General features: G+C 32.4%; 11 protein-coding genes across 11 annotated transcripts; 4 read left to right on the forward strand and 7 right to left on the reverse strand.

Moving 5' to 3' along the window:
* Window positions 1-314: 314 nt before the first annotated feature.
* On the forward strand, window positions 315-2,392 carry BX664DRAFT_342052 (uncharacterized protein). Its single transcript, XM_051547085.1, has 11 exons — window positions 315-384; window positions 443-558; window positions 647-925; window positions 993-1,057; window positions 1,143-1,209; window positions 1,279-1,385; window positions 1,446-1,520; window positions 1,581-1,759; window positions 1,833-1,841; window positions 1,920-2,157; window positions 2,237-2,392. Exons 2-11 carry the CDS (start codon window positions 537-539, stop codon window positions 2,360-2,362), a joined length of 1,167 nt encoding a protein of 388 aa, XP_051396730.1. The 5' UTR covers window positions 315-384; window positions 443-536; the 3' UTR covers window positions 2,363-2,392.
* Window positions 2,393-3,241: 849 nt separating this feature from the next.
* On the reverse strand, window positions 3,242-4,361 carry BX664DRAFT_342056 (microtubial binding protein). Its single transcript, XM_051547086.1, has 5 exons — window positions 4,185-4,361; window positions 4,032-4,090; window positions 3,725-3,955; window positions 3,599-3,656; window positions 3,242-3,540 (listed from the first exon to the last, which is right to left on the reverse strand). The coding sequence occupies exons 2-5, from the start codon at window positions 4,063-4,065 to the stop codon at window positions 3,507-3,509; spliced, it is 357 nt and encodes a 118-aa protein (XP_051396731.1). The 5' UTR covers window positions 4,066-4,090; window positions 4,185-4,361; the 3' UTR covers window positions 3,242-3,506.
* A 158-nt stretch (window positions 4,362-4,519) lies between these two features.
* Window positions 4,520-5,236, reverse strand: BX664DRAFT_376736 (uncharacterized protein; the record flags this gene model as incomplete). The annotated part of the gene is made up of 1 exon (XM_051548740.1): window positions 4,520-5,236. The coding sequence occupies one exon, from the start codon at window positions 5,234-5,236 to the stop codon at window positions 4,520-4,522; it is 717 nt and encodes a 238-aa protein (XP_051396732.1).
* Window positions 5,237-5,395: 159 nt separating this feature from the next.
* Window positions 5,396-7,470, reverse strand: BX664DRAFT_362131 (transmembrane amino acid transporter protein-domain-containing protein). The gene is made up of 6 exons (XM_051548288.1): window positions 7,143-7,470; window positions 6,817-7,068; window positions 6,441-6,746; window positions 6,219-6,378; window positions 5,913-6,154; window positions 5,396-5,838 (listed from the first exon to the last, which is right to left on the reverse strand). Exons 1-6 carry the CDS (start codon window positions 7,401-7,403, stop codon window positions 5,650-5,652), a joined length of 1,410 nt encoding a protein of 469 aa, XP_051396733.1. The 5' UTR covers window positions 7,404-7,470; the 3' UTR covers window positions 5,396-5,649.
* A 1,097-nt stretch (window positions 7,471-8,567) lies between these two features.
* BX664DRAFT_303175 (pantothenate kinase) lies at window positions 8,568-10,476 on the forward strand. The gene is made up of 8 exons (XM_051542467.1): window positions 8,568-8,752; window positions 8,813-9,202; window positions 9,274-9,299; window positions 9,387-9,438; window positions 9,546-9,606; window positions 9,685-9,889; window positions 9,968-10,160; window positions 10,219-10,476. Exons 1-8 carry the CDS (start codon window positions 8,642-8,644, stop codon window positions 10,396-10,398), a joined length of 1,218 nt encoding a protein of 405 aa, XP_051396734.1. The 5' UTR covers window positions 8,568-8,641; the 3' UTR covers window positions 10,399-10,476.
* Window positions 10,477-10,527: 51 nt separating this feature from the next.
* On the reverse strand, window positions 10,528-11,423 carry BX664DRAFT_269273 (snRNA-activating protein of 50kDa MW C terminal-domain-containing protein; the record flags this gene model as incomplete). Its single annotated transcript, XM_051541047.1, has 2 exons — window positions 10,528-10,771; window positions 10,834-11,423. The coding sequence occupies 2 exons, from the start codon at window positions 11,421-11,423 to the stop codon at window positions 10,528-10,530; spliced, it is 834 nt and encodes a 277-aa protein (XP_051396735.1).
* Window positions 11,424-12,883: 1,460 nt separating this feature from the next.
* On the forward strand, window positions 12,884-14,067 carry BX664DRAFT_362135 (porphobilinogen deaminase). Its single transcript, XM_051548289.1, has 2 exons — window positions 12,884-13,404; window positions 13,491-14,067. Exons 1-2 carry the CDS (start codon window positions 12,938-12,940, stop codon window positions 14,002-14,004), a joined length of 981 nt encoding a protein of 326 aa, XP_051396736.1. The 5' UTR covers window positions 12,884-12,937; the 3' UTR covers window positions 14,005-14,067.
* A 69-nt stretch (window positions 14,068-14,136) lies between these two features.
* BX664DRAFT_303182 (putative Na/K ATPase alpha 1 subunit) lies at window positions 14,137-17,974 on the reverse strand. Its single transcript, XM_051542468.1, has 5 exons — window positions 17,486-17,974; window positions 16,915-17,402; window positions 16,675-16,825; window positions 14,888-16,585; window positions 14,137-14,797 (listed from the first exon to the last, which is right to left on the reverse strand). Exons 1-5 carry the CDS (start codon window positions 17,899-17,901, stop codon window positions 14,266-14,268), a joined length of 3,285 nt encoding a protein of 1,094 aa, XP_051396737.1. The 5' UTR covers window positions 17,902-17,974; the 3' UTR covers window positions 14,137-14,265.
* Window positions 17,975-19,413: 1,439 nt separating this feature from the next.
* Window positions 19,414-20,404, reverse strand: BX664DRAFT_303185 (40S ribosomal protein S17-A). Its single transcript, XM_051542469.1, has 3 exons — window positions 20,372-20,404; window positions 19,880-20,185; window positions 19,414-19,614 (listed from the first exon to the last, which is right to left on the reverse strand). Exons 1-3 carry the CDS (start codon window positions 20,372-20,374, stop codon window positions 19,492-19,494), a joined length of 432 nt encoding a protein of 143 aa, XP_051396738.1. The 5' UTR covers window positions 20,375-20,404; the 3' UTR covers window positions 19,414-19,491.
* Window positions 20,405-20,523: 119 nt separating this feature from the next.
* On the forward strand, window positions 20,524-21,816 carry BX664DRAFT_342075 (uncharacterized protein). Its single transcript, XM_051547087.1, has 5 exons — window positions 20,524-20,779; window positions 20,854-21,039; window positions 21,113-21,141; window positions 21,234-21,664; window positions 21,730-21,816. Exons 1-5 carry the CDS (start codon window positions 20,555-20,557, stop codon window positions 21,747-21,749), a joined length of 891 nt encoding a protein of 296 aa, XP_051396739.1. The 5' UTR covers window positions 20,524-20,554; the 3' UTR covers window positions 21,750-21,816.
* Window positions 21,817-21,957: 141 nt separating this feature from the next.
* BX664DRAFT_342077 (Prenylcysteine lyase-domain-containing protein) lies at window positions 21,958-23,974 on the reverse strand. The gene is made up of 6 exons (XM_051547088.1): window positions 23,806-23,974; window positions 23,134-23,732; window positions 22,822-23,061; window positions 22,594-22,759; window positions 22,215-22,504; window positions 21,958-22,146 (listed from the first exon to the last, which is right to left on the reverse strand). The coding sequence occupies exons 1-6, from the start codon at window positions 23,921-23,923 to the stop codon at window positions 22,027-22,029; spliced, it is 1,533 nt and encodes a 510-aa protein (XP_051396740.1). The 5' UTR covers window positions 23,924-23,974; the 3' UTR covers window positions 21,958-22,026.
* Between the last annotated feature and the right edge of the window lie 539 nt (window positions 23,975-24,513).

Raw genomic sequence — 24,513 nt, forward strand, 5'->3', positions numbered from 1 at the left:
ATCTTATTGAACTGCACATAGAAACTAGTGATGATTATCCAATCTATCGAAGTCCATATGGAAATTTATCATTCAAAGAAAAAGAGACAAGGTGTACCGTAGAAAAAAAAAATTTAAAGAGGGTCAGTTAAGACAAAATTGTTTTCGTCTCCATATATACTTTTTCAAAGTTTTGATCCTTAGAACGGGTCTTTTATGTCCATCAAATAAATTATCAAATGAAAAATCAAATAACTTCGCCTTGTCTTTATATTTTATTCGTTTTGAAATTCAGATTTTTTTTTTCACTTTTTCTCTGAAGCCTATTGTTTCCGCTTTTTCTTCCCTTTCTTTTTTTCTTAGCTACATACTATATGGACCAGGAAAAAATCATTCGAGGAACAGGTAATGTCCAAAAAAGAAAAAAAAACTATTACTCAGGATCGGACTAACTAATGACTAGGACTGAACCTTACTTGGTTTTCAAAGCTGTCAACGATGCCAAATATGAATTCTTTATCAAATGGTTAGAACGATCAAACTTTCCTCCCACCAAAATGACACTTGCCACATTCAAAAGTAAGTTCTATTACATAACAATACTGATTTCCTTTCTCTTTTTATATATATACGTATTGATCTGATCTTTTAATCTTATAATAAATAGACACTGGTCGAGGTATGATGGCGACTTCGGATATTGCAGCTGGAGAAGTGATTGTACGTGTACCAAAATCATTCTTGATATCTAATGATGCATTATACAAAATCTATGGTCCTCATTCTTTAAGTACTCACCAACTTCTTGCCTTACATTTGGTGTTATTATTACAAGATTCGAATTGCTGGTGGAAACCTTATTTGGATCTTCTTCCTAGTCATTTCAATACCTTACCTGTCACTTTCCCACCTACTCTTTCTAGTCACTTACCTGATGGTCTGAAAAGTAAGTAAAGAACGGGATGTTTTGGACAAAAAAAGTCTGAACATATCATCATCTTTTTTTTTTATAGATGAAGTAGAACTTCAAAGACAAAAGATCAAATCTGACTATTTGGCAGCTGTCCAATTTCTCAAGGTAAAACCAACCTTTTTTTTTTTTAAAAAAAAAAGTTACAAAGGGATCAAAGAGTACCATGTTAATGATGATTATGAAACAATAGACAAAAAAGACATTGATGGAACCATCATCACTATCCTCCAAACAATATGAATGGGCCTGGTTATGTGGTAAGTTGCAAAAAAAAAAAAAAAAAAAAAAGACGTAACAAAATCAAATAACTTACAAAGATGCCTTAGTGAATACACGTTGTATACATGTGACAACAAGCGACAATACAGCCAAAGGAGGGAATATAGCCATGGCACCACTTTTGGATTTTCTCAATCATACATCAGAAGCAAGGGTAAAAAAAAAAATTAAATTCATATAGGATGACGTTATTTTGACAACTTTTTTATTATAGATTGAAAGTGGATTTAACCCTCAAACTCAAAGTTTTGAAATTAAAACATTGATACCCTATCGAAAAGGTGAACAGGTAATATAATAAATTAAAAATAAAAATAAAATATATTCATTCTATTATTATTGATAATAGGTCTTCATCAATTATGGTCCTCATGATAATCAAGCCATCTTTAGGGAATATGGTTTTGTGTTACCACAGAATGAATACAATTTTGTGTCTTTGGATAAAGAAGTATGGTCTTTATTTGAAGATATTGAACCATCAGAAAAAGCAAGATCAACCAAAAGATGGATATTGAAAAATTCTGGGTAAATCAACTTTAATTTTTTTTAGATATATTTGACTCATTGATTCTTATTATATATGAACATTTTATGATAGATATGAAGGGTAATGTATCATTCTTCAAAATAGAAAAAAAAAAGTATTTGTTTTATTGATCTTACCACTTTTTTTTATTATTATTAGGGATTATACGGTGAAAACAGGGGATATCTCATTTAGATTATTATGCGCATTACGATTATTGGCTATCAAAGGAAGTGAAGGTGGAACTTTTCAAAGATCAGTGATGGCATGGCAAGATGTGATCATGGGGCAATCCGATCAAATAGATGACACCAACGAAAGAACGATGTATCACATGTTGAAATCTATTTGTACAAATGCACTCGCTCATTCTGAAAACAAACGAAGTGGTCTCAATGTAAGATATTTGATTTCATTGATGATGATGATTAACGCTTTATTATTATTATTATTACTATTATTATTATGATATATAGAACTTGGCTAAATCTAGTATACATCATCCTTTTGCTCTTCTCTTCCTTCGACAAATATGGAATGAATCATGCGACATCTTACAAGATACATTACATGACATAGACACTAGACTAACTACTTTATGAAATACAATGAATAAAGTCACCTGTATTATATCTTTTTTTTATTGGAATTGTTTGATTTATTATATTTGGAAGACGATGGATTCGTTATAACATAGGTGGTGGATAATCATATCTTCGTCGTCTAAAATAGTATTCAGCTTGTTTTGATCCTCTAGGACGAGATGGTACACAACCCATGAGAAAAAAAAGAAAAAAAAAAGAATGAAAGCAGCGAGAGAAAGAAAATGTGTATATATAGATATATGTGAGGAAATAGTAAGGGCTACTGCCTTTGAAAAGAAAGAAAGGAAAAAAGAAAAATAAGGATCAGTCATGTCATTCAATACCTTTATATACTCTATGGTCTTTATTGGAAGAAAACAAATAAACAATTAAAGGTTATCCGAAAGCGTAAGTTTTATTTATATTATGTAAAAACAATTATAAAAAGTTGTCATGCTATATCTTTGAGATTTCTTTGAAAGGGATCAATCATTTTTCAATGGGATGATCCATAGTGAATCGATATAATGAGTAGATGATTTTTAAAGACAACTTCTCCATGGATATCTATCTTTAGATGGTGGTCTAGGTGGCTTTCGTTTTGAACAACAGCATCCCATTTTATCAATAAGTAAAGATTGAATTTGAAGGATGTTTTTTTTTCTCTTTTTCCTTGAGATCAAAGTATTCTCTTTTATATAAATGTTTTTGACAGCCCAAGATTAGTTGTCAGTATGTTTAAACGTTGACAACTAAATGACAGCTACAATGACAACAAAGAAGAAAAAGTAACAACAAGAGTCCAAAGTACAATACATAATAAAAACAAAGTGAATTTATCATTCTCATTTCGGTTTTTATTATCAAACGATGTAAAACATAAAAAAAAAAGAAGAAGAAGAAATAGATAACAATATGAGAAATGAATAATAAAAAAAAGAGAGAGAGAAAAAGAGAGAGAGAGAGAGAAAGAGAAGGAGAAAAAAAAAGTTAGGATAGAAGGGGAATCAAACAAAAAGAAGAATAATACACTGCAATAAAGACGAAAGGAAGTAAGATGGAATAGAGATGAATAAAAAAAAATGTGTATGTTGTGAATAAAAAAAAAAGGAAGAAGAAATATACATAATAAAGAAGAAGGGGGGGTCCAAGTTGTCTATCTTTATTCCCATCCAAAAGTGTTTTCACCAGAATAACTATATAAAAAAGAATGAGTTATCATTTATCATCTATATAAAATATTTCTTATATTACGTTATGTATAAAAATCCATCATCATCTTTATGTTCATCATAGATCGCACTCATCAAAGCTAAAATAATAATAATAATAATAAATTAGTCAAAAATTCTATAAATAAAATTAATATTATCACTTTACCAGCAGTGGGAGGTAGAATTTCATTCACAAAGATAAATATCGCCTTTTCAGGACTAAGTTTAATACGTTTTCGAATCACATATACGAATTGTCCAACCGTAAGATCAGCAGGTACTAAATATTTCTTCTTATCAATAGTAGGAATATCGCTTTTTTCCACCTTTTCACAAATCACTGGAATACGATCGGGATATTTTTGACGAATACGTTCGGCTTCGGCCTTACGTTTTTCTATATATAATAAAATAATAAGTAAATTATAATATTTCTTCTTTTTTTTTTTTAAAAAAAAAAAGTTCTTTCATACCATAAGGGTGTTCATCCTTAAACTTTGAACGCATGATGTTGTTTTATAGAGTTATTGAACTAAAAAGATAAAAAAAAAGTTAATTAATATCAAAATATATGCATTCTTTCTTTCCATAGAAAAAAAAAAATCGCTTTTTTTATGAAGACTTACGTTTGTTGAAAAATAAAGAAAAAAAAGAAATTAAAAAGAAAAGAAAAAGGTTTGCGTTTTATCAAATAAATAGCGCAGCAAAATGGAATAAGAAAAAGAAAAAGAAAAAGAGGAAGAATAAAAGATTTCAGTTGTCGTAGTAAGGAGAAAAAAAGAGCCCAAAGCACATGTGACCCAAAAAAGAGGGAGAATGACGCATTCATACTTTATTCAATAGAAGACCGCCTGACCTATTTTCATCTGACCAATCAAATTCAACCAAATGCATGAATAAAAATAAAAAAAAAATCCCCCAGCCAAAAAAAAAAAAATATTTTATTTTCTTCTTTTATATTCTATAATGATGATGAATCAGAATTATTAGAATGATACATTGTCATTAAACTAGATAACATTTCATTATACCAAAGATCTTGACAAGATTGTCTTGATTGTTTTTTTACAACTTTAGAAATATGATCCCAATCAAATGTAGTCATATCATCCAATTGTTTTTCCTTGATCACTGCTAGTAACAAATCATGTCTTTCTTTGTCTGTCCATCTTGGTTTTGAAATGCCGCCGTGCCTTGTCGCAGCTACATGACGACGACGACGACGACGACGACCTCGATACGATGATGATGATGATTTTTGAATTTGTTGTTTTTCTTCTTCTTCTTCTTCTTCTTCAATTGTTCTTTGACTTGTATGTGATGATGATGAAGATGAACTTGACATGGATCGAATATCAAAAAAAGATTCACTATCTAAATGAAAAGGATCCAAAGAAGATGGTTGATGATGACTACTATCAGTATGACTGATTGGACTGTTGATCGAACCAGATGATGATGATGATGAATGGACGGATGATGATGTTTTCAAAGGTGGATGATGAAGTCTTAATAAAGCATGAGCGGCTAATAGCAAATCATTTTCTTGTTCCTGATGAGATATAATAGATGATTCTTGATCATCCTCTCTCATTGTCACTTGAAGGATCATGGGAAGTTGGATGTGGCGGGCATTAAAATCAAAATGTCGATTGATAAAATGGGAAGAAGGATTCATGTTAGAGAAACGAATCATCCTTCTAAAAAAAAAATCATCTTTTATAGATGAATACAACTTTTTTTTTCATCATTGTTTTTTTTTGATTGATGTATATGATCATTGTCCTTTTTTTTAAAAAATCCAATCTATTTCAAAGGTGTCATTGTAATGTACTGAATAAGAAAAAAAAAACAACAACAAAAAAGAACAAAGAAAAAAAAATATAATGTTTTATTGTTGTTTATAAAGGGGGGAGGAGGAGAAAAATAAATTCATTGTAAGATGAATAAAAGGGCGAAAATCTACAAAGTATATGTATGGGAGGTGGTGAATCATGTCAAATAATATAAAGGAGGAGGAGGAAAAGGGTATAGTAAAATATAATAATAACAATAATAAAGAAAATAATAAAAAGTGGGGATGTATCAAGTCTATTTCACTAAACGAAGGACATTGAAAGTCAAACAAATCACCATGACTAGAATACCGTAAACAGCCAGTGCCACAGCAGCCACTTTTCCTGGTTTCCAAGGATCATTTTCATGTATTTTGAAATAAAATAAACCTGGAAGTATAAATGAAATAGTGGTAGATCCTGTAGAACCCACAAAAGCAAGTACCTTATAATAAAAATAAAAAAAATCAGATAAATCAATTCTTTTCTTCCCTTTTTTTTTCTTTCTTCATTACTTACCAAATCTAATTTCGATACAGTAATGGCAACTAAATAACTTGTCACCAAAATGGTAGTAGTCATGGCAAAATATTTAAAGGGTGATGGAAGAGGAGGTACCTTTAAACCACGTGCTTCAGGAGTTCTCCAAGCCAATACTTTATCCAGAGAAGCACGACAAGGATGAGCTTGTAATGGATAACTAAATACTACTAGAATGACAATGGCTAATCGACCTCCAGCAACAAATAAACTTTGATGATCTATTCAAAATTACATATAAGAATATCATTCCTCTTTTTTAAATTTCTTTTTTGTTGAACTTACATTCAGAGATCACATTGCCACTCACATCTTTACCAAAACTAAGGTAACCTAATATAGCAATCAATTCATAGATAAAGGTGGAAGCTCCAATAGAAACACCAATCGTTTGATTCACAGCTTTTTGACTATGATCTGCAAGTTCATTATAAACCGAGAAAATCTATAAAAAAAAAAAAAAGAAATGTTAAATGAATGGATATTATAAAAAAAAAAGAAACTTACGTTTTGATGACAAGTAAAAGCAAATACAAACACAGGTAAATGACTAAAGAATTTGGTGGACCAATCAAACATTTTAACGGATTCTTCTGGAGGAGGGACAAAATCACTGGCAAAATAATGTTCCACGACAATAGCACATAAATAAATCACGGCAATTAAGGCCACTACACTGGTGTATTTCAAGGAATCCAATTTTCGTAAGAAACTAAGAGGTAATACTGCTGTAGCCATGAATAAAGTGATCCAAAATCGTCGATCCATTAATAGAACTGTATCTTTTGCATCTTGAGCAAAAGACAATACGACCTAAAATAAAATAAAACATTATTATTATTATTATTATCATTTATATATATATATATATATATATATTTACCTGAGGCATTAAATCACCAATGATAATAAGATAACTAATAGCTACACCAAAACATTTGATAGCAATAGCTAAATCAAATAGAACCGCCATTTTAGGCCAAGTGAGTTTGGAAATAGCAAAAAAGGAAGCATTTCGACCATCGGTATGTCTAGCACAACAAGATAAAAAATAAAGACCCATGGAAGAAGCTAAGGCAGATAATAAGATAACAAGAATACCAGGTATCAAACCAACTGACGCTACTGCTGAAGGCTTTATACATATATTATATAAAAAGTAAAAGTAAGATCAAAGTATATATTATATATATATATATATATATTTACCATAGCCAACATGCCTGTACCTAGAATAGTATTGGCAAGATTAATAGCACAACTAAAAGGAGTGGCAGTAGGAATCAAAAAGTCAGCTGGATCTTCAATGTCGTTTAGAAATATAGATGAGGAACCAGCAGTAGATCGAGGTAAAAGGGGTCGTTGGTCATCTTCCCAGCTAGTGGCATCAGTCGTTGTTGCTCCTGCTGACGATAAAATGGAACTTTCATCGATACTCTCTACTGGAGTATATACAGCAGCATGAGTCATCACTATATGTTGATATTTTTTCGGATGAATAAGAAAGTATAAAAAAAGAAAAAAAAAATTAGGGAGGAATGTTGGGAAAAAAAGAATACGAATGAGAAAGGAGATTGGTGACATTTCATTGGATAGATTGCTTATCCTAGATTTTCAGTCACATGGTCTTTATAGCTCAGAGTTGTTCAACAAAGACAGATAAAAAAAAAAGGTATTTCTTGCCAAAAATCAAAAATATTTCAAATCCCGATCATTCATTCCTTTTATTTTTTTTTCCTTTTCTTTGTTTCCTTCCCTAATATATTCATGATTGACACGACATCGTCTATACATAACACGACGGAAAAGAATAAGTTATCTGATACACAAGATCAACTTCAACGACAGTTAGATCTTCTTACTGATGAAATCCAAGATCGACGTGACGAAATCAAGTTGGAACAAGAAAAACAAATAAAATTATACAATCAAGTAAAAAAGGAACTGACGGATATACCATTCAATATACCACCTAACGATAATAATATCAATTTATCAGAATTACATAAACAAAAACAACTATTAGAAAATAAGGTGAATTATTATGATAAAGTACGACAAGTGTTATCACTTCAAATAGATCAAAAAGAAGAAATGTTGGCAACCATGGCTTCTCAAGGTGAATTAGAAAATAATAATAATAATGAAGAATTATTATCTACACTCAAGAAGGATTTGGAAGATGTCAATCAACAACTTGATCAATTACGGCAGGTTTCGAGCACCGCATCATAGTTTTTATCATTTTTTTTTCGTTATATATTAAATAGATTTATATTAACTAATAAAACTTTATTGATGTTATTATTATATATTGAAATATTCTTTTGAAGCATTGATTTTTTTTATCTGGATGATATATTACTGTCGTTGAAGTATAGATATTGAAATATTCTTTAATGACAGCAAACGACTATATCGTTTACCAGTCTCTTCTTTTATTCAATTCTGATATTGATGGTTCAATATTAGTACATCATGAATTGACTTGTAAGGAAAGTTACTTAAAAAAAAATGAGAAGAAAGATCTTCGAATAAGACTTTTTGATATATGTATTTTTTTACGTGATCCATGCGTTGCCTTCCGATGGAAAATCTCATTATACAGTTTTTAATTTCCGCTCATTTTTTCTTTTTTCTTTTCTTTTCAAAGGCCAAGCTCACTTTTTTTTTTCTCTTTGTTCTTCTTCATATCTTATATATTGATTATGAATGTACTTGGAGCTTCTGTTTCAGAAGCCATTACAGATCCTGTTCACGAAACGAGGGATATTCTTTTACCTAACCAAACGGAACATGTAGCCCAAATAGCTGTAGATGTAATCCAATTTCATTTTTTTTATTATCATTTTATATTAACTTTTTTTATTATTAAATAGATTGGTGGGTCTTTAGCAAAGATTGTCTATTTTACAGCGTTTAAAGGAAGAACAGGAGGTCGACTTCATTTCAAAAAGTTTGAAACGGAAAAAATAGACGAATGTATCGAGTTTATAGCGGAATTGGTCAAGGATGCTCAAGAAGGATACGAACATAGACGTCCCATGGTGTTAAAAGCAACAGGTGGTGGTGCTCATTTATATTATGACAAATTGAAGAGCAAGTTACCAGGTGTACACGTACAAAAGGAAGATGAAATGGAATGTTTGATCACAGGTTTGAATTTTTTTATCACTGAAATCCCCTATGAAGCTTTTACCTATGATGAACAAGAATCGGATCCAATGCAATTTGAAACGAATCCATCACCTCACGTTTACCCATATATAGTAAGTATTATTATTATTATTATATTCTTTCCTATCTCTAATATCATCATTTATTCAAAATTTGGCTTTAGCTTGTTAATATTGGATCAGGTGTAAGGTAAGTAAGAAGGAAAAAAAAAAGAAAAATGATCAAGGGTAACTCATTCTTTTATATATATATATATATATATATATATATATAAAGTGTACTCAAGGTAACCGGTCCTGATGAATTCTCTCGTATAAGTGGTACTTCGGTAAGAAATTTTTTTTTAAAAAAAAAGAATTCATCAAATAAAATCAAATACAGTATCATTTTTTGACACTTTTTCTTTCTATCTATATATATATATATATTTTATAGTTAGGTGGTGGTACTTTATGGGGTCTCATGTCATTATTGACAAAAGCAGAAACATTTGATGGTAAAAAAAAAAAAACAAAAACAAAAAAAACAAAAACAAAAAAAGAAGATGGACTGATTCAAATATATATATATTTAGAAATGCTGGAAATGTCGGTGACAGGGGATAATCGACATGTGGATTTATTGGTGGGAGACATTTATGGTTCAGATTATACGAAATTAGGATTAAAGGCTTCCAGAATTGCATCTAGTTTTGGCAAAGTGTTTAAAAAAGGAAAACAACCTACAGATCGACAATTTAATTCACCAGATATTGCCAAAAGTTTGTTATACATGGTCAGGTAATAAATTTAAAAAAAAAAAAGATAAAGATAGGATCATTCAACTCAATCCTTTTTTTTTTTTTTTTTTTAATATAGTAACAATATTGGTCAAATAGCTTATTTGAATGCACGACAACATGATATCAAAAGGATTTATTTTGGTGGTTGTTTCATTCGAGGTCATCCCATCACCATGAATACTCTCTCTTATGCCATCAAGTTTTGGTCCAATGGGACCATGAAAGCCTTGTTTTTACGTCATGAAGGTCATTTGGGTGCCACCGGTGCAGTAAGTAGTCATTGATTATTATTATTAAGAAAAAGACACTGAATTTTTTTTTTTTTAGTTTCTCAAATATAGTCCTATTCGTAAAGCAAGACATTCTTTCTCCTTTTCTGAAAACTTTACACCAGATACTTCAAGTCATAATCCAAGTCGTGTCTATGGGGATATTGAAGACACCAACGTAGAATTATTATCTCAACAACAAATAGAAGATGATATGATTGCCGATGCTGAAAATTGATTTGATTCCCAACATAACTGTAGAATAATGTAGAATAGTTGTATTAATTTTTTTTTTATTATAATGGAATAAAAAACGTAAAGTCTATATATACATCATAGTCATTTTGAAAACAAAATAGAGAGGGTATCATGAACCATGGTATGGATGGACATCAAATTTAGATACTGGATTACCATTGGAATCAAAATGGAAAGGACCATAACATCGATCACAAAAATAACAAGGAGAAAACCCACTAAGATAATCATTGGTAGTAACGTATACCGCAGGATATACAGCACACATAGTACATTTATATCTTGTATATCGCCAACTATAGGTTGTCACAGGATATCTTGATCGATTCAATTCATCTCTTGCACCCAACAGTCTATAAATATCAAATATTAGTGTCACATTTATTTCAGTATACTTTTTTTTTTTGATATTTACCTGATATCACGAATCATTACTATATGTTGACAATTTTGTTGATGATAAAATAAATATGGATGATTGAGTTCCAAAGACAATTGACTGAAAGAAAGGCAATTCATGGCTTTTTTTTCAGGTGGATTCGTTGTCGTAGATCGTTCAACGATCCATTGTCGAATAGATTGACTTGGATCATCATCATCATCATCATCTGTCATTTTATTTCGTTCATCCACATAAAATGTATTACCGATATAAAAAAAACTGGCTGATAATTTTTGTCGAATAGTATTGATGATCTGGCCTTCAGGTTGTCGTCCTTGTCGATCCCCATGGGCTGTGAAATCCATACGACAGTACAATGCATCCCGTAAATCCGTCAGATTTTGAGAGCCCAGTAATTGAAATTCTTGGAGGAGTTTACTTGGTTTGTTTGCTTGATAAATCGAGATCGTGAAGATGAGTTCTTGTCCAATCGTGAGTGGATGATTCTCCTCCATGGATTCAGTTGCTATTTTCTTCTTTTTCGATTTCTCTTTCTTCTTCTTCTTCTTCTTTGCAGAATGCTTATTTTCATCCTCTGGTTCTATTGTTTCCGTTGCCTGCATGGATATTTTTCCACTCGAATCCTGTTGTTTTTGTACTTCCATTTGTATATGATTCTTTGCAATGGCATAATTGAGGGCCTTTCTATGTCGAGGAGGCACATCCATATAATACTTCTTTTTGATCGAACGTAAAGGGCTAGTTTGTAGCTTGGTTGCCATTTCCATAAATTTTTTGGATATAAAAGTTTCGGGGATATCAGGATGATTTGTTGTGGATGGTTCAGTTGGAGATACGTCGGTAGGGTTTGATGATGCGGGCTCATTGCTGTTGTCAAGTGAAGTTAAAGAAGGCGTAGTAGCATAAACAGGTGACGAACTCTCTTCCTCGTCAACGGGAGCTTCATCTACATTGCTGCTGATGTTGTTGTGATCGACCGTTGGGTGCGAAGATGGTGCGTCCATGGATAGTTGTTGACTTGAAGAAGACATGGCTAGTATCGATGATGATGATGATGATATTTCTTCTGTTTCTTTTGCTGTTATTGAAGTTGATAATGGTGATGATGTGGTAGAACTTTCAGGCATTGTGTTGAAACAAGTAGATATACGTCGTGGCCGAGTATTATCTTCAAAAATAGTATGATCTTGGCTTTTGTTGTTCGTTTGTAGAGGAGATAGAGATGGAGGAAATATTGTGGATGGTGATGGTGAACAAATAGGAGCTATTGGTGTCGACCTGGGTGATACTATATTCGAAACACTACTACTTCTACTAGGTGTACCGTTCTCCAAAGGTCGTAGGATGGAAGGAAGAGTACTATCAGCATGATATCGTCGTTTCTTGGGAACGTGAGGATTGGGATACATGGTGGGAGCTTCTAGTTCTTCTCGTATTGATTCAGCTTCTTGCCAAGTTTGTTCGTCTTGTTCTTCCAGTATGCGGTTTGGTAAAACATCCTTTGCTTGTGGCTTTCGTTTTGTCATTGGATCACCATTCACCATACGAACCCGGTTATAACTAGAAATACGTGAATCGTCTTCATTATATTGACGTAATAATGAAAAGAGAGTTGGATCCACAAAAAACGTTGATACATCGTGCCCATTGGTTACTTCCCGTAATCTAAAAAAAAAAAAAAAAAAAAAAAAAAAAAAAAATAGAGGTTAAGTTCATTGATATAACTATACAAATATATCGCTTACGCTTCTTCACCACCAGCAAGTAAGGTCAAATTTTCCATGTCGATGGTAGATTCTATTTCATTTTGTTTTTGAAACAAGTTTTTCAAATCATGATCAAAATCTTGTCCCCGCATATCTATTTGTATACTAAAGGAAAAAGAGAGAGAGAGAGAGAGAGATCATGCCAAATGGGATAAACCAAAGAGGTAAAATTTGAATGACACAATTCATACCCCGAAGTCGTCACATTTTGGGTGTCTCTCTCTACCAGGGAAAAATATATATAAAAAAAAAAGGTAGGGTTTTGGCCCTGAAACTCTTTTTTTCCGTCTTTTTTTTTTTTTTTTTTCTTTTCTTCTCTACTTTATTGTACATACTATTAGATAAATATAATGTCAGAACAACGTACTTTCCGTATTGGCACTCGTAAATCACAATTAGCTATGGTTCAAACTGAACTAGTATGTAGTCTTCTCCAAAAATCCTATCCACAACACAAGTTTGAAATTGTAGCCATGTCAACGACGGGGGATCGTATTTTGGATGTGGCACTTAGCAAGATTGGCGAAAAGTCATTATTCACCAAGGAATTAGAAGTGGCTCTTGAAGATGGTCGTGTGGATTTTGTTGTACATAGTTTAAAAGATTTACCTACCACTTTACCTGAAGGCATGTATCTTGGTGCAGTTCTTGAACGTGAAAATCCTCATGATGCTGTGGTCTTATCTGACAAGTTTAAGGATTATACTTTGGCTACTCTTCCTGCTGGATCTGTTATTGGTACAAGTAGTTTACGTCGTGTGGCTCAATTGAAACGTAAATATCCTCATCTTACTTTTACAGATGTTCGTGGTAACTTGTAAGTCCCCCCCAAAAAAAAAGGAGAATAAAGACAAATAGAGAATAGAACTGATGATTATGTCATTTTTGTTTTAATTAATTTAGGAATACTCGATTATCAAAATTGGACGATCCCAATGGACAATATGCAGCTATTGTATTGGCAGTGGCAGGATTGACTCGTCTTAATATGACTCATCGTATTTCTCACATTCTATCTCCTTCGGAATCATTACATGCAGTCTCTCAAGGTGCTTTGGGTGTGGAATGTCGTGAAAATGATCCAGTATGTACTGATTTATTGGTCAGTTTGAATCATCCCCTTACTCGACTCGTCTGTACAAGTGAACGATCTTTGATGCGTACGTTGGAAGGTGGATGCAGTGTACCTATTGGTGTCAATTCTTCTTATGGAGATGATCATGTGTTAAAATTAAGAGGATTGGTTGCAAGTTTGGATGGACAAACCGTGGTGGAACATGAAGATCAGATTTCTGTGGATCCCTCTTTATCTTTGGAATCGCAATATAAACTTGCTAATGATTTAGGGGTGACTGTGGCAAACAAACTTCTTGAACTTGGTGCTGATGCTATTTTGAAGGAATTATCTCATTCTTAGAATTTACATTAGATTCCCTCTTTATACAAGCATATATATATAATAAAATCTGTTATTTTATTGAAAGATGACTTTTTTTTCATTTGTACAGCTATGATTTTTCTTTCTTCTGTTGAATATATTTATAGTTTGGTTGGTCAAGTTTATTATAAAAAAAAAGATATAAAATGAGGCTATATTACAATACTATCAGACAAAAAAAAAAAAAAAAATAAAGAATACAAGGAAAGAAAGTCTAAAGAGAAAAGATATATATAGGGTTTACCAAGCAATCTTGGCAATGATGCTATTGGGGAAACATCTAACAATCAATTTTCGAACATCATCCATCATGATGATACCGACGGCAAGAGGGAATGGCAAGAACCAGAATTTGACAGGAACAGGACCGGTTTGCATGACATCATGGAACCAAGGCACTTCGGTGACAATAAGAGCAGTAATGAGCGAACACAACATACCAAGGAACAACCAAAGATTACGATGACCACGACGGATAGGATCAGCTTGTAGGATGGACAATCGACGATTACGGACAGACATAATGTTACCCCATTGAAGAATTACCAAGGTCACAAAGGTCACACATTGTCCAATTTGAAGGTTCCATTGGAAATCATCCGCCGTTAATGCTTTACCATCAGGTCCAACACCAAAGCTTTGTTGATTTGCAGGTCCCCATGGACCAGGACTATAAGTACCAACAAAATCGAACCAACCCAAGCCAGTGGCTTCCTTCATATAGTAAAAGAACATACCGAGAGAACAGATTGTTTGCATAGATCCCATAAATCTATTCCACAAAAAAAAAAGTCAATATATATATATCTATAGATGATGACATGTCTTTTTTTTTTTTTTTTAAAAAAAAAAACAAACTTACAAGTAGGATTGGATATAAATCTTGAGATTGATCAAATGGTCCTTCTTTGGATTACGAGGAGGCATAGAAAGCAAATCGAATTCTTCATTTTCCATGATGATGGCCAAGGCAGGGAAAAGATCGGTGAAACAACAAATCATGATCATCAAGAAGGAACTAAGGGGAAGGGGAGTACCAGCAAATGCATTGACCAAGACAGGCCAGATTTCAGACCAAGAACCAGCAGGCAAGAGATAACCAATGACTTTTTGTAAATTTTGAAAGACCAAACGACCCAAGCGAATAGCTTCAGTGATGGAATCAAATTCACCCATGAGGACCAAATCAGCAGCTTCAATGGCCACATCACTACCACTGACCACAGCCACACCCACATCAGCCGCCTTCAAAGCAGGAGCATCATTCACACCATCACCTGTCACAGCAACCACACCATCACGTTTTTGAAATTCCTTGACAATTTTGAGTTTTTGTTCAGGGGTGGTACGAGCAAACACAATTTCTTCATAGCGGCATACACGGCTCCATTCAACATCACCAAATTTCAATAAATCACTACCAGTCAACAGTAAGCTTGTTCGACCTTGGAATTTTTCATCTTCATCATCCGCTACCTTGGCCACATCCATATAATTATGAGGATCTCGTTCACAAGTAAAGATACCAATTTGTCGAGCGATGGCAGCAGCAGTAAGACCGAAATCACCAGTGACCATGAAGAAACGGGTGCCAGCACGGCGGCAATCAGCAATGGTTTGAGTGATTTCAGGACGAGGAGGATCCATAATGCCGACAAGACCAATCACGGTCAAATCTTGAACAGCATGTTGTACCAATTCATCTTGGAAGCCATTGGCATGGATATCGGATTCAGGACTATAGAAGCGACGGCAAAGCACAAGTACACGTTGACCATGACGAGCCCATTTTTCTTGCATAGCACTAAGACGAGCAGACATTTCAGAAGTAAGAGGCATCACCGTGTTTGTCTGAGCACATAGAACAGAAGTACATTTAGGCATCAAAATATCAGGAGCACCCTTGACAAAAATGAGGGATTCACGATCATTGGGCACAGCACCGAAAATATTGACCATGGGTTGAGGATTCATCTTGCTAGCTTGATACATGGTCAACATCCATTTGTTCTTTGAATTGAAGGGAATTTCAAATGTACGCACAAAAGCCGAATCACCTTGACTGTTCTTTGATTCAGGTCCCAAGTTGGCAGCAAAACGAAGAATAGCACTATCAGTAGCATCACCATTCACTTTACGTTCATTCACAGGCAGATCCATGGTCAACGCATCAAACGAAGCATTGTTACAGAAATAAGAGGCCAAATGGAGTTGTTTGTAAGCGGTAGCAATAGGATTACTAGTTCCACTGGAAAGAGTATCACGGCATTCATCAGGAGTACATTCAGCATCACCAAAACCAACACTGGTCACAAACATCTTGTTTTGGGTAAGAGTACCCGTCTTGTCAGAGCAGATCACATTCACACAACCAAGTGTTTCCACCGTTGTCAAACCTTTGGGTAACACTTTGTTCTTTTTCATCTTACGAGCAATCATCATCATGGTCATGGCCACGCCCACTGGGACACCTTCAGGAATAAATGCAACAACACAACCCATCAAGTTCATCAATAAAGCAACCACATTTTGGAAATCAGGATGTTGAATATGTAAGAATCTATTTTTTTTTTTAAAAAAAAAAAAAAAAAAAAAAAGATGAGTCAATCTAATCTTTCACCATTTCCTTTTTTTTATATTCCAACTTACGCAAGCCATTCAATCAAAAGGATCATAACAAGTACAATAGTCAAACAAACAATGATACGAACAAAACGAGAGATTTCTTGTTGAATCAATGTCACTTTTTCCTTTGCCGCAGTAGTTAATTTGTTGATACGACCCATCACAGTATTATTACCTAAAATAGATTACATTTGATTTAGTATTTCTTAATCATTTCACCATTTATCAAATAACATAAAATAAAAATAATAAAAAAAAACTTACCAGTCAAGATAACAACACCAACAGCATTACCATTCACCACATGAGTTCCCATTAAAGCAACGTTTTGAGATTCCAAAAAGTTTTCATCAGTACAACTGGTAGAGCCTTCTACAGCATCACTTTCACCAGTCAAAACGGCACGATCGAATTTCAAATCATTGGATACTTGAATCAAACGAAGATCAGCAGGTACTTTATCTCCCAACTTGATATGAACTATATCACCGACGACCAAATTGGATGCTGGCATCTTGATCACATCCCCATTACGAACAACCAAACATTCTGCTGGAAGAAGATTCAAAATTGATTTCATTACCTTGGCTGTCGACCAATCTTGGAAGGCAGAGAAAGAAGCTTGGAAAAAGATGACAATGATGACAAGAATAGCAAGAGCAAGATTGATGGCACTAGGAGACCCACCAGGGGTAATAGGAGGAGTACTAAGTGGCATCCAACAAAGGAAGAAAGTAATCACACCAATCCATCTTTATCAAAAAAAAAAAAAAAAAAAAAAAAAAGATAAGAATGATAATAAATAATAAATAATAAATAATAATAAAAAACTTACAAAACAGAACAGAAACCACCAAAAATATAACCAAGTGTCTTGAGAATATAATTAGGACGACGATGAGCAAATACATTGGCACCATTACGTTGTAAACGAGTTTCAGCAGCAGAAGATTCTAAACCAACCTTATCATCCGTGTTGAATCGTTGAATGACTTCAGCAGACTCAAGCTTATGGAAATCCATAGAAGCAAAATATTCGGAATCATCCATTTCCTTTTTTTTCTTGCCAGCCTTTTCATTGGGATCACCATTCATAGAATTGGTCACATTGATAGAAAGAGTACGGAATTTGATAGGAATTTGACTATATCCAGCTTCTACCGTAGATTCACTCGATGCTTGGATCGATGCTGATCGTCGACGACTGTCTTCCTTGAATTCCAAACGAATATGTTGTTTTTCTTGATCCATTGTAATATAAAGAAAAAAAAAATGTCGGAAAGAATGAAAAGAGGAAAAAGGATTGACTGCTAAGAAAGCGGTCAAAAAAAAAAAAAAAGCGGTAAAGGGATGAAGTAGAAAAAAAGTGAGAAAGAATGAAAAGAAAAAAGAAAAAAAAATTTCTAAAAAAAAAATAAAATCGGATTTTATATCTTTTTTTTTTTTTCTGTACATAGATAATAGATAGCACTCAACCAATATAAAAATGATAAATGCCTCAGTCTAATCCATTCACTATAAACGAGAAAAATAAAAGATCAGTGAGCGGTTTTTTCCTATTATGTAGATAGAAACCCCGATCAGCTTCTTCTTTTTGACACGCATAATCTATTACTTCTATTTTTGATGAATATAATCATCATAATAATAAATAATAATAATATCATTCAAATAATAACATGGTCATCCTATTTTTTTTTTATTTCTGTTTATAAAAATATAAAACATAAGCAATCTTTTGATTCTTCAGTTTTTTTTTTTTAACTGGTCGATCTTTAGATTATTGGTTCAATGCAATTGGTGAAAAAATAAAAAGATCATTGTTTGAAGTCTCAGATAAATCAAAAAAAAAAAAAAAAAAAAATTCGCTCATTTTCAGACTGAGAGCGTTTTTAGCCATTGGATCATCGGGGCACACGCGTTTAAACTTCTTTTCCATCAACCAGATATAGTACTTTTCTTTCAGCCTCGATTTGGATTAGATTTTTTTTATTATTAATAATATCATTGTTTTTTTTTTTTATTTTATTTTCATAACATTCATGATAACATTAAATATATATATATATATTGATGGTTGATTGAATATAATATTTAAGGTTGAGAAAGAAATTCTTTGAATTTCATTGGAAGACAACAAGCTGAAAATCATAACACAGCCAATTTTTTTTTTTTTTTTATGGTCGTCAAAAAAAAAAAAAAAAACAAGCTGAGCGAATTTAGCGATTTGTAGCTTTCTATGAAAAATCTTTGGTGCAACTCACAAGATGGCTGTTTACCAAAAAAGGACTGTTTCCATTGCTCCCCAGACCAGTTTCTATGTTCACTCTCTTTCTTAGCAGATGTGTGGGTGGAGGCTGATTTCCCGGGTTTTCAGATCTTTAAATTTTTCCATAGCTTGATTCAATAGTATAGTGCCCCCATCCCCAGTTTCATGTTGTTCCTTTATTTGATAAATATTGACTATCCATGTTGGATCAGCACCCTTTGTATCTATAAATATATGCATAAAATAGAATATAAAACGTAATGCATTCAAAAATACGAAACTTAGAAAATACATGTTGAAGAGAGTAAGAATCGAACTAGGATGACTATACAATCAATTAGAACTTTTTTATTAGATCTTTTTTCTCGTTGTTTTTAATTTGAATCATTAGTGATTCTTGGTATATCAATTATCTTATTTACACATTCCTTCTTCTTTGTTAAAATCATGATGATTATTACTAAAAATAAAGTCAAATAATAATAATAATATATGTATATACAAAAAAATAAACAACAAGAATAGCTTTATTTCATAAACAAAGAATCATCACACTATACAAACTACCAAACCTAAGCAGAGGTGACAGGCTTGCGAGGAGCACGACGACTAGTAGTCTTGCCAGCAAAACCAGAGACAGGAGCAGTGACTTGAACACCAGGAAGATTTTCAAAGTTGATAGATTTGAGTAATTCCTAATAAAAAAAAAAAAGAAGAAGAAATGTTTAATGCGGGTGGAATCTTGACACCGGATCAAAAAAAAAGAAAAAATTTCTAATTTTTGATTTTGTAGTATGGCCATCGAAAGACCCACCACGCATTTTTTCCCTCAAAATAACACAATATCATTCCTTTTCTCTCCAATCCATCATCACCTAAAAGGAAAGAAAAGAAAAGAAAAGAAAAAGGAATGACACTGCACAAATAAAAAAGAAAAAAATGCTGCATATATAGTTTTACCTGAGTTTCGGGATCGATTTCAATAGCAGAAGTATCCAAAGCAGAGAATTCAGGAACATAGTTATCACGACGTTCACGTTCTTCTTCTTGTAACTTGAAAGAAATACCACGGACAGGACCACGAGAAATACGACGCATCAAATGAGTGGTGAAACCAGCAATCTTGTTACGAAGACGCTTGGTGGTGATAATAGCAACTTCATCACAGATCTTCTTATTGGTTTGGAAATCCAAAGTCAAACGAGGATAGTACTTTTCGATCAATACACGAGAAGCTTTCTTGACAGTCTTAGTTCTAACGCGACCCTATTGAATGATGCAAGTAAAAAAAAAAAGATATATAAGTTGATTTCCATCTATCCATCCATCCATCCATCCATCCATTCATCCATCCACTCATCCATCCATCCATTCATCCATCTACTAATCCATCCATCCATTCATCCATCTATTCCTTCCTTCATTCATTTTGTTAATAATCTCTTTTCTTACCATGATATATAGATGTGAAGAATGTGGAAGAATAAAATGAGAGAGAGAGAAAAAAAAAATTGTAAAGACTCGTTGTTTCCTCTTGTTGCCTCTTGTTTAAAACTCAGTTGTTAGCCTCTTTTCCTTTTTTGTACCGTACTTTTCTTTTTTTTTTTTTTTTACTTCTCCTCGACAATATTCCACATGGATACCACCAAAGTACAACTTAATAAACAATGTTTACCTGATGTACGAATAGATAAATCAATTGCCTTGGATCATGCAAATAATCTAAAAGAACTTGCTAAATATCGACAATCTTTTGGCTCTCAACGCAAGTTTTGGGTCGACGTGGCTGTTCTTGATCGATTGAATTACAAGAATAAAAACCAACAACGGCATTTTCATAGATTTAAACGAACTTGTGAAGTAATAATAATAATATATAAAAAATGAACTTGTCTTTATTAACACAACATTCTACTTATTTCTTTTTTTGATAGGCTCGACGATTGTTAAAAAGATTCAAAACTTTGGAAATTGACAATACATTGATTCAATTACAATCTCTCTTTTGGTCTGGGATACCAAAGGATCGCTATACTGCTCCACCCACTACTATTCCATGTCGTGAATCTTGTGAATTTGCTTTGCGAAAAATGATTGCTGCTGCTGTGATCCTCGACAAAGTAAGTAAAATAGGTTGAATGAAATAATTGACTCCCCGTGATTTAATATATATACATATATATTCATAAATAGTTACAAGTAGTACTGGTTGAAGTTTATAGGTAATAATAATATGATAATGATGATGAATTTTTTTTTTTTTTAGTAATCCCATTGATCTCTTACATATATATTTGTATTATCATTTATATAGAGAAAACAGTACACTATTACGATTGGAACATTTTGTATCAGTGGCTTTAGTTCATATGTCGATATGCGCAAGATTATATACTTTAGCACATAAATGGGTCAATGAACTAGAAAATTGTTATAAATTGGTTCAATCATGGCATCTGGCTTTTCCATACGCGTCTAAAAAGATCAAGGCACAGGCAAGCATGGAAGATTATCCCAACAAATGTACATCATCGACAATGGAAGAGGAAAGGAAAAAAGCTAGAGAATGGAATCAAATTCGACTTTCTTACAAAAACCCTATTCATTTTGAATTCTTTTTGACTCATCAAGCGGATCAATTACCTACTCTCTTACAACAACAACAACAAATGGATATAGATTCAGAATCTCAGAATCTTGACTTATTGGAGAATGACATCAATGATGATTTGGATGATCTTGGAGGTAATAAATAGAAAACAGATATCATCAACAGACACTAATATCCTTCTTTCTTTATAATTATATAGAAATCATTGCACGAGATTAAACATGTAGATATACCATTAGAAATGACTTTATATTTAGTTAGATATTGTAATTTGATTCCTTTGTCCCTCTTTTTTTTTTTTTTTTTTTTTTTGGTTTTATCAGTTTTCATATGATATTGAAATAAAAGATTGGCATTTAACTACAATGATAAACCTTATTTTGAAAAAGTCAGCTACTTTTGTATCTCCTTTTATAGAAGAAAATGATCATGATATAGTAATTGAAGATTTTATTCAAAAAAAAAGAAGACTACTATACCCATTGCACTATCTAAACTAATGGGTACCCCAACCATCACCAAAAGGTACGCATGTCTCTCTCAAAGAATCGGTACACCAATGATCATAGATCAGTTTTGCAATATTTTGTCCCATCAGAGTTTGAGTTTCCATAGTCTAGATATTAAAAAAAAAAGGTTAGTAGAGAGAGCATATGAAAATAATCATATCATTTGTAATATTACCGAGATCACACTTTCAAAGGCATTCGCATAAAAAATACCACCATTCGTATTTGATTGATCAAATCCATGTAGAATAATCGAAGGCCACTCTTCTTGATCTACGGGGAATAACTTGGGAAAGGCTTGCCAGGCATGACGATAAACCCAACTTGTATTGACAAATAAAGAAGTAAGATCTTGATCGGAAATGGATTTAGAGGAAAACATTTTGACTACACTTTCGCCATTGTCCAATATCATATGTCTTGTAAATGTGGTGAAGGGTGATGTTTGATTTTCAAAATGGTCCACTACGATTTTTTTTTTTAAAAAAAAAAAATGTAAGTCAACATAATACAAAGTCATCCTTTCTTTTTTTTTTTTTTTTTTTTGGATATACCTAAAGGGAATCCAGTGGTAATGATGGAAGTGGGGACATCATTTTCCGTACGACCAAAATAAGTTGGATCAGGGTATCCAGCAATCAAAGTTACATGGACAGTGTGATATTCTCGTTCATATTCTTTGGGAGATTGTATACAAGAGATATCAATATCGGCCAAATGCTATATGGAATGAAATAGATAAGTATATAATATATATATATATATATAATATTCATATTTACCAAAGGTGACGCTAGGATGACAATATCATATAATTCATCATCCACTTCAGAAAGACTTGTATGAATTTTGTATTGTTGAATTTTGTTATTATGATCATCGATTTCATAAACAGAATCAATAGAGATGACTTTGGTATTGAGTAAAAGTTGAGTATTATGAGATCTATGAATAAATTCTTCAAAGATACGATAATTGCCATCTTCCAAAGACCAAGCGCCTGAACCTGCTGACATGGATACCTATATCATATAAATATATCAATTCATTTGTAGATTATAATAATAATACATATATATATATATATATATTACCAAAGCAGCAAAAGCATGTAAAATATTTGCGTCTTGACCATAATTCCCACGAGAAGCAGATTGTATCATTTCGTTCACAAAGGCTGAGCCAAATAGAGACGTCAAATGATCAGAAGCCGTTTTGTTCACCAAGTCTGTCAAATTCAATTGGTCTACTATTTGAGATAGTGTAGAAAAAGGTGGTTTATCTTGATGATAAATAGTCAAGAAGCGATCAATAATAGGTTGTAAATAAGAAGGAAATTTGAGAGGAGCCAAACCATAACGCCATATCATTTTCATAGCATCCCAATATTGATTGCCTGTTTCTTCAAATAAAAACGATTGTCCATCCCATATACCAAGTTTTGTTGCCATTGTCAATCGTTTCAAAGGAAATCCAAACTTTTCAGAAGCATTCATCATATTATAATTAACAGGTACAAAAATGGAAGCACCTAGTTCAATATGACCTAATGAAGGAGTATCTTTGATTGGTACTACTGTACTTCTTCCACCAATACGACCTTCTTTTTCATATATTGTCATATCAATAGGTATTGATTGTCCTACAGTATTGCTAAGCCAGAATGCTGTGGACGACCCTGCAGCACCACCACCTTAAAATAATAATAATAAGAATAATAAGCATAAATGAAAGAAAGATAAGTTTTTTTGAAGTGATAACTTTACCAATGATAGCTATTTTCTTCGGTGTTCTTTTTTCTTGAAATATGACTTGTTTGATAGGTATTTCAGCATATACAATATATAAAAAAAAGAAAAAGAAAAATAGATATTGTATATTCATTATCCAAAAAAGTGAAAGATAAGTAAACTGTTGAGAGAAAAAAAGAAAAAGTAATCGATTCGCGCATTCACGCAAAAAAAAAAAAAAATAGCGGAGTCAATATTTCTTTTTTTTTTTTACATATGAAACAAATAAAAAAAATGTTTAATTTCTTTAAATTTTTGATTATAATGTATAGAATATAAAACTGTATGTAATGTGTCAAGTGCAGTTCATGCTTACTATTGAAAAAAAAAAAAAAAAGAAGTAGACATCTGAGCTAGAAACTGATATATATATATATATATAGAGAAAGAGAGAGTGAAAGAGCATAGTAGAATATGAACGAATACATGTAAGGAAACTGTCATTTCATCAGTGTAACCTTGTTAATATAGTTTTTCTTTTTTTCTTTTATATATATTAAAAAACAACTTACTTTTAAACTAATTCATATATATATATCCAAAGAAATTGTATATAAAAAATATGTTATATTAGAAAGATCACATGTTTTTTTGTGAATAAAGTGTAATAGTGTACCTACTTTTTTTTTTTTTTTTTTTTTTTAATAATTATTGAAATTTTCTCTTTCCGCTCTATTTTTTTGA

The sequence above is a fragment of the Halteromyces radiatus genome, assembly GCF_025201355.1.
Source record: "Halteromyces radiatus strain CBS 162.75 chromosome Unknown BX664scaffold_9, whole genome shotgun sequence".
Classification (NCBI taxonomy): domain Eukaryota; kingdom Fungi; phylum Mucoromycota; class Mucoromycetes; order Mucorales; family Cunninghamellaceae; genus Halteromyces; species Halteromyces radiatus.

Bases quoted from the DNA above. Each gene is read 5' to 3' on its own strand.
- BX664DRAFT_303185 (XM_051542469.1), bottom strand. The intron at 19,615-19,879 runs GTAAAACTATAT...TTTTTTTATTAG, and splicing joins AAATCGATCCCGAAACTCAG to GAATTACTCAAATCTATCAA.
- BX664DRAFT_342077 (XM_051547088.1), bottom strand. From the start codon at position 23,923: ATGAATATACAATATCTATTTTTCTTTTTCTTTTTTTTATATATTGTA. The intron at 22,505-22,593 runs GTATATCCAAAA...AAAAAATCGTAG, and splicing joins TACCACTGGATTCCCTTTAG to TGGACCATTTTGAAAATCAA. The intron at 22,147-22,214 runs GTAATATTACAA...TTTAATATCTAG, and splicing joins CCTTTGAAAGTGTGATCTCG to ACTATGGAAACTCAAACTCT.
- BX664DRAFT_362135 (XM_051548289.1), top strand. From the start codon at position 12,938: ATGTCAGAACAACGTACTTTCCGTATTGGCACTCGTAAATCACAATTA. The intron at 13,405-13,490 runs GTAAGTCCCCCC...TAATTAATTTAG, and splicing joins ACAGATGTTCGTGGTAACTT to GAATACTCGATTATCAAAAT.
- BX664DRAFT_342056 (XM_051547086.1), bottom strand. From the start codon at position 4,065: ATGCGTTCAAAGTTTAAGGATGAACACCCTTATG. The intron at 3,657-3,724 runs GTAAAGTGATAA...TTATTATTTTAG, and splicing joins AATTCTACCTCCCACTGCTG to CTTTGATGAGTGCGATCTAT. The intron at 3,541-3,598 runs GTAATATAAGAA...TTTTTTATATAG, and splicing joins GATGGATTTTTATACATAAC to TTATTCTGGTGAAAACACTT.
- BX664DRAFT_303182 (XM_051542468.1), bottom strand. From the start codon at position 17,901: ATGGATCAAGAAAAACAACATATTCGTTTGGAATTCAAGGAAGACAGT. The intron at 17,403-17,485 runs GTAAGTTTTTTA...TTTTTGATAAAG, and splicing joins GGTGGTTTCTGTTCTGTTTT to ATGGATTGGTGTGATTACTT. The intron at 14,798-14,887 runs GTAAGTTTGTTT...TTTGTGGAATAG, and splicing joins ATTTATATCCAATCCTACTT to ATTTATGGGATCTATGCAAA.
- BX664DRAFT_362131 (XM_051548288.1), bottom strand. From the start codon at position 7,403: ATGACTCATGCTGCTGTATATACTCCAGTAGAGAGTATCGATGAAAGT. The intron at 6,747-6,816 runs GTAAATATATAT...ATTTTATTTTAG, and splicing joins TTGGTGATTTAATGCCTCAG to GTCGTATTGTCTTTTGCTCA. The intron at 6,155-6,218 runs GTAAGTTCAACA...AATTTTGAATAG, and splicing joins TGGCAATGTGATCTCTGAAT to ATCATCAAAGTTTATTTGTT.
- BX664DRAFT_303175 (XM_051542467.1), top strand. From the start codon at position 8,642: ATGAATGTACTTGGAGCTTCTGTTTCAGAAGCCATTACAGATCCTGTT. The intron at 9,300-9,386 runs GTAAGTAAGAAG...ATATATATAAAG, and splicing joins AATATTGGATCAGGTGTAAG to TGTACTCAAGGTAACCGGTC. The intron at 9,439-9,545 runs GTAAGAAATTTT...TATATTTTATAG, and splicing joins CTCGTATAAGTGGTACTTCG to TTAGGTGGTGGTACTTTATG.
- BX664DRAFT_342075 (XM_051547087.1), top strand. From the start codon at position 20,555: ATGGATACCACCAAAGTACAACTTAATAAACAATGTTTACCTGATGTA. The intron at 21,040-21,112 runs GTAAGTAAAATA...ATTCATAAATAG, and splicing joins CTGCTGTGATCCTCGACAAA to TTACAAGTAGTACTGGTTGA. The intron at 21,142-21,233 runs GTAATAATAATA...TCATTTATATAG, and splicing joins GTACTGGTTGAAGTTTATAG to AGAAAACAGTACACTATTAC.
- BX664DRAFT_342052 (XM_051547085.1), top strand. From the start codon at position 537: ATGACACTTGCCACATTCAAAA. The intron at 1,058-1,142 runs GTAAAACCAACC...ATGAAACAATAG, and splicing joins CAGCTGTCCAATTTCTCAAG to ACAAAAAAGACATTGATGGA. The intron at 1,386-1,445 runs GTAAAAAAAAAA...TTTTTATTATAG, and splicing joins ATCATACATCAGAAGCAAGG to ATTGAAAGTGGATTTAACCC.